Below are 5,495 nucleotides of genomic sequence, written 5' to 3' on the forward strand. Positions count from 1 at the left end.
TGATCTCTCTGATGAAAGAACTACAAGTTCACGGTTCTCATCTGCTGCACACAGTAGTTCTCTGAGAAGTAAAACCTCTTCAGAGAGTTCTTGGGATGGATCATCATCAAAGGTCTCAAAGTCGACGAGAGAAAAATGGGGAAAGAAAACAGTTCCTGCAGAGCCGTCTACTATGCATGGGAAAGGTAAAACCGTGTCTGAACATGCTACTCAGCCAGGGGAGGATGACAGGGACTGGAATCCAGTGTCAACCACTGGCAGCGAAATGGCAGAAAGAAGCTCAGGACCTCAGCCTGTTGGTTCTATGCATGGTCTAATGCCGCACATGCATGGCTATGAACTGGCTCAGACAAGCGGATCAGACTCGATGATGCCCATTGCTCCAGTGCTGTTAGGTCCTGGTTCTCGGGAAAGAGTGATGGATAATTCTGGTGGGGTTCCCTTTACATTTTATCCTACAGGGCCACCGGTCCCATTCCTCACAATGCTTCCTGTCTACAATATTCCACCTGAGACAGGAACTTCTGACACGTCAACAAGCCATTTTGGTGGGGAAGAAGGTCTGGATAACAGTGATTCCGGTCAGAACTTTGATTCATCTGAGGGGTTTGATCAGTCTGAGGAACTAAATACTACTAATTCTTCGAGGAGGGCTGCTTTTGTTGAGACATCCAATGAGCATAAGCCTGACATTCTTAATAGTGACTTTGCTAGCCATTGGCAAAATTTGCAATTTGGGCGGTTTTGCCAAAACCCACCTTTGATTTATCCTTCACCTGTTGTTGTGCCACCTATGTACCTGCAAGGTCGTTTCCCTTGGGATGGTCCTGGAAGACCTATGTCAACCAACATAAATCTCTTCACTCAGCTTATGGGTTATGGCCATCGGCTTATTCCTGTTTCTCCACTCCAGTCAGTTGCTAATAGACCTCCCAATGTCTATCAGCGCTATGTTGATGAGATGCCAAGATATCGTAGTGGGACTGGAACCTATCTGCCGAATCCTGTAAGATAGTTCTTTATGTCTATTCCTACATCCTTTCGTTTTAATATTACTATTTTCTGCTATTTGAGTTTTGTGTCTTTTTTACACCAATAAAGAGGACAAGTATTAATTTATTGGACCATAAGATGTGATATATTTTTTATGCTTGTGTTTCCCATGTGCTATTTGACCACCAATATTGGCCTATGTGCTTACTGCAACCCACTGAACGGACAAGGTTTCCAGTAACTACACCACTGTCTGATCCAGGTCTATTTATTGATTATATTTTGTTGGATTGTTTGGAACAATGGTCACATGGATTGTGGGCTGATGTTCTTATAGTGGTTTTGAATGTTAATGTGTACAAGATTTGGAGGGCTTTAGAAATTTCTCTTTTAATCAGAGTATTTCTTGGAAGTTGGGTGTAGCATTATTTACTACTTACTAATAACTATTACATGTATTGTACTACCTGCAATGCAACTGGTCTACCTTCGTGAAATGTAGTTTCATTTTAGGGGAAATTGCAATTTAGTGGAAGTTTTCAAAAAAAAAAAAAAAATTCAAATAAGTGATCAACTTTATCAATTATAATAATTGAATTTATAAACTTTTTCATGAATTTGTAAATATTTTGTCAAGATACCACTGATTTGCAATTTCCCCTTCATTTTACTACATGCTTATGGCTGATGTTGGTAGTCAGGAAGCTAACTTATCTGGTCCCATTTTACAACTTATTCACTATATTAGCGATGAGGTCAATTTTTATAATTTCTGTTTGATTGTGTAAGATTTGATGTGTTAACTTCGTATTTGACCTTCTATTCTGATTTTCCACAGAAGGTTACTGTTAGGGACCGGCATTCTTCAAGTACCAAAAGGGGGAACTACAACCATGATAGAAGTGACAACCATGGTGATAGGGAGGGGAACTGGAATACCAATTCAAAATCGCGAGCTGCTGGTCGCAACCATAGTCGCAACCAAACTGAGAAGTCAAACTCAAGGCTGGACCGTTTGGCTGCCAGCGAGAGCAGAGCAGGCAGGTCATGGAGACATGACCCTGTTCCTTCTTACCAGTCCCAAAATGGTCCATTGCGATCTAATTCTAGCCAGAGTGGTCCTCCCAATTTGGCATATGGCATGTATCCTTTATCAGCTATGAACCCCAATGGAGTGTCATCAAATGGACCAACTGTTCCGCCTGTTGTTATGTTGTATCCATTTGAACATAATGCGAGTTATGGTTCACACGGTGAACCGCTTGAATTCGGGTCTCTTGGGCCAGTGGGTTTCTCAAGTATGAATGAACAACAGCAGCTAAGTGAGGGAAGTCGATCGAGGGAAGCATTTGAGGAACAAAGGTTTCATGGGGGCTCCATGCAACGGACTTCACCAGACCAGCCATCTTCGCCCCACTTTCCAAGGTAATTGTCTCCTATGAAAGTTAGTATCAATTTGTGTGACTTAACTTCTATTATAATTTGTTAGGCCTGTATTAGCCATTTTATTGCAGTCATAGGTTTGTGATTTAGGAACCACTTATGGCTAAATTCATCTTAGAAGGCCCATGTGAGCAAAACAGTAGTCTGTTTACCTTTTGTGGCTATTGATCTATGCGCTTAGGGCTTCCTCTGTAACCCTGAAATCCTTTCCTTGTAATTCGTTGTGCCATCAAAATTGCAAATCCCAGCCTCAAAATTAGCCAGCTTTGTGAGCTGGTCCTTGCCTTTCAGCTTACATGTTAGATTTGCTTCACAGCTCTTGCTTCCCGATGTTACATTCTTTAAGAGGCTTGGTTTTTCACTTGGTGTTCAGTAGTAGTGCATTTTGGGTTTTATTGTCACGAGCAGATTCTTCTTGAGGAAGGGTACGTATGGAGTTTGGATTTACCCTTAGCAATTGAGTTGATATTACCCTCCAAATTACGCTGAAACAGAAGGCATACTGCTTAACAAGCCTTGATTCCTATTGCTTGGAAGTTGAAATTCACTCTATGGATTTGTCTTTGCCAATAAAGTCCATGCAAAACCTTGTTCTTAGTCAAGGTAATATGTCCTTTCTTACATGCTCAATGTATGCCCTCTTTGGCCTGCTGCATATTCTTTTACTATTTTCAACTTGGATCAAGTCCTTCAATTGTACTGGTGCATTAGTTACTCAAAAGTTGCAAATGGCCAAACAATCCCAATTGACTTTTGTTTATTTTATTTTAGATCGGCACCACTTTTATTAGAACAAGACTATTAGAACACTAATTGAGGTGGGGTGTATTGAGTAGCTTCAGTGATGCTCCACAAAAATAGAGCCTGTGAAGCCCTTCTCGCATGGTTTGGAGAATCCTATATCAAAACATCAGTTGTCACTTTTACCTACATACTCCTGAATATTATTAGTAAATTTAGGCAATTAGGCTCAATGTGGAACTGTAACTTTACATCAACATGCTTCATCGAGCCTGTGAGTCTATATAGACATAAAACAATATTTACAGCACATGTAAGCATGAAGAATAGGCTACGGGCTTTCTTATTAGTGCCCGAGTTTGTATGTTTATGTTGTAGAATTTGTTGCATCCATGTGATGATGCGACCTGAAATATTTGTAATTGAGCAATATTATTATGGTAATCAGTCATAACTACCAGGCTCTTCCCTCGGTCTGAATTCACTAAGTGCCATTTGTGTGAGCCCGGATTAGATTTAGTAGTGGAATTTGGTCTGTTTAAAGCTCAGATTGTGAGATGTTTTTCTTTTTCTTTTTGATAATGAGATTGTGATGTGTTTCAAAGCTCTTTGTTTCTCTGTCTTAAAGAATTAAGGAGTAATTACACTTTACCCCCTATGATTTGGCCCAAAAAGACAACCTCCATATGTTTTAAAAGTAAACACAACCCCTTGTGGTTTCAACGAAAGTGCAAAATGAACGGATTCTGTTAGTTTTAAAGGCTTGTGGACCCCACACTTTGAGTTGACTGGGCAGTAATGTTTTTCTGCCAAAAAAATATGTGCAAATTGACTTTTTGGTCCAATTTTTTTCAAATATTCTCCATTTTACACACACAGAGAGTAGCGGCAATATCGAATTTTCACTTTAGTCCAAATCACATGGGGTTGTGTGTTCACTTTTAAACCATGTGGAGGTTATTTATTTTTGGGCAAAACAAGGGGATAAAGTGTAATTATCCAAAGAATTCATGGGTTTAATTGGCTTATGGAAGGAATGGCCTTGTTAGAGAACTATGTGAGCCTGATTAGAATAAGCTACGTACTGCATGTTTAATGTCATGGCTGTGATTAGTTTAGTTACCTATTGCTTTTCCATTTTTCTTTCTTTTCTTTTCTTTTTTCTTTTTTTGTTTTGAATTTTTATGCAAGTTTCTCAAAAATTATTTTTGATTATTTGACTGGAATCATTATGTGATGCTGTCCATGTATTTATCTTAACAGGAGGGTTTGATTATTTTGCCAGATCAGTGGCTCAAAGGAATTTTCGGTTGAAAGAAGAGGATTTTCTGCCTCTTGCATTTTCAAACCAGGTAGAAAATGATATTTGGGAGAAAAAACCATAACGAGAAAATCTCTTATTACCCGACCTTTTCTCTTCTCACACACAAAACAAGAACACCTGGAATTCTGATTTGATGATTGCTTAAAATTTCGCTAATCAAAACATTCACCTTAATGCCTGACTAATGCTTGTATGTAAACTACCTAGTCATCTTCTAACCTCACAGCCCTTTCAAGGATTTGGAAGCATGGCAGACGGGGAAGCAAGACCCATTTAGATTTTTTTTTTCCTTCTCCTTTGTTGTAGGGTTTGACAGATTGTAGTTCCTCTGAAGAACTCTTTCGAGGTTTACAATTTAGGGTTTAACGTTGTTATAAAAGCCTTTTGCTGTCAGGATTTTCCTGCACGCATTCTTTTTTAGGGATTTGATTCATAAACTCTGTGCTCTAGCTACGATTAGCTCTTGTTCAGGATATTATTAACAGTGTAGCATTATCACTTGATAAAAGATGAAATTAGATGACAAAAAAGTTCCATATCGTAACACATTTTTGATGTTTCTTGTATTGATATGGCTGTTCTAAATTGTAGTATGTCATGTGACTAACAAGATTTATCACTTTGATTTTGGTATAATTCCTCATTTTGCATGTGCTAACAATTTAAAACTCTGGATAAGTTTTGTTTATAGATTATTATAGCCTCAACAAAGGGAAACATAGGGTGAAGTGTGTAATTGCTTCATTTTGTTTGTTTTGTTTGTTTTGTTTTTTGGTGCACAAGGAGTGTTAAGTGGTATTCAGAAAGAGTAAGGCTATACAAACAAATACATTTTCAAATTGATAGTGCCAAATAAAACACAAAGTGCTATGTTTAGTTTTTAAGAAAATTTTATGTGTAGCATAGTTAATTCAAAAAAGAGGTGTTGGCTATTTTCCATTTTCCATCAAATTTACAAATGTATGGCATGCATATGTGTGTGTTTGTGATGGTT

At 38.3% G+C, this 5,495-nt stretch overlaps 1 protein-coding gene across 6 annotated transcripts in view; it reads left to right on the plus strand.

The window, feature by feature from the left end:
• The window catches only part of LOC114308853 (uncharacterized), a 12,331-nt gene extending 7,412 nt beyond the window's left edge, over positions 1-4,919 (plus strand). For 2 of the 6 annotated variants that reach the window (XR_014330174.1, XR_014330175.1), the window contains 4 exons: positions 1-1,006; positions 1,832-2,418; positions 2,845-3,039; positions 4,441-4,919. The exon at positions 1-1,006 is cut by the window's left edge and continues 1,444 nt beyond it. Coding sequence is in view for 3 of the 6 variants with exons in the window: in XM_082869844.1 (XP_082725970.1) it covers positions 1-1,006; positions 1,832-2,418; positions 4,441-4,450 (1,603 nt within the window). In the remaining 3 variants the exon portion in view is untranslated. The remainder of the gene's footprint in view (positions 1,007-1,831; positions 2,419-2,844; positions 3,040-4,440) is intronic. The other 4 variants (XM_082869844.1, XM_082869845.1, XR_014330176.1 and 1 more) reach the window with 3 other exon arrangements.
• Positions 4,920-5,495: the final 576 nt, after the last annotated feature.

Source organism: Camellia sinensis, chromosome 5 (assembly GCF_055761805.1).
Source record: "Camellia sinensis isolate YWXY chromosome 5, ASM5576180v1, whole genome shotgun sequence".
NCBI lineage: Eukaryota > Viridiplantae > Streptophyta > Magnoliopsida > Ericales > Theaceae > Camellia > Camellia sinensis.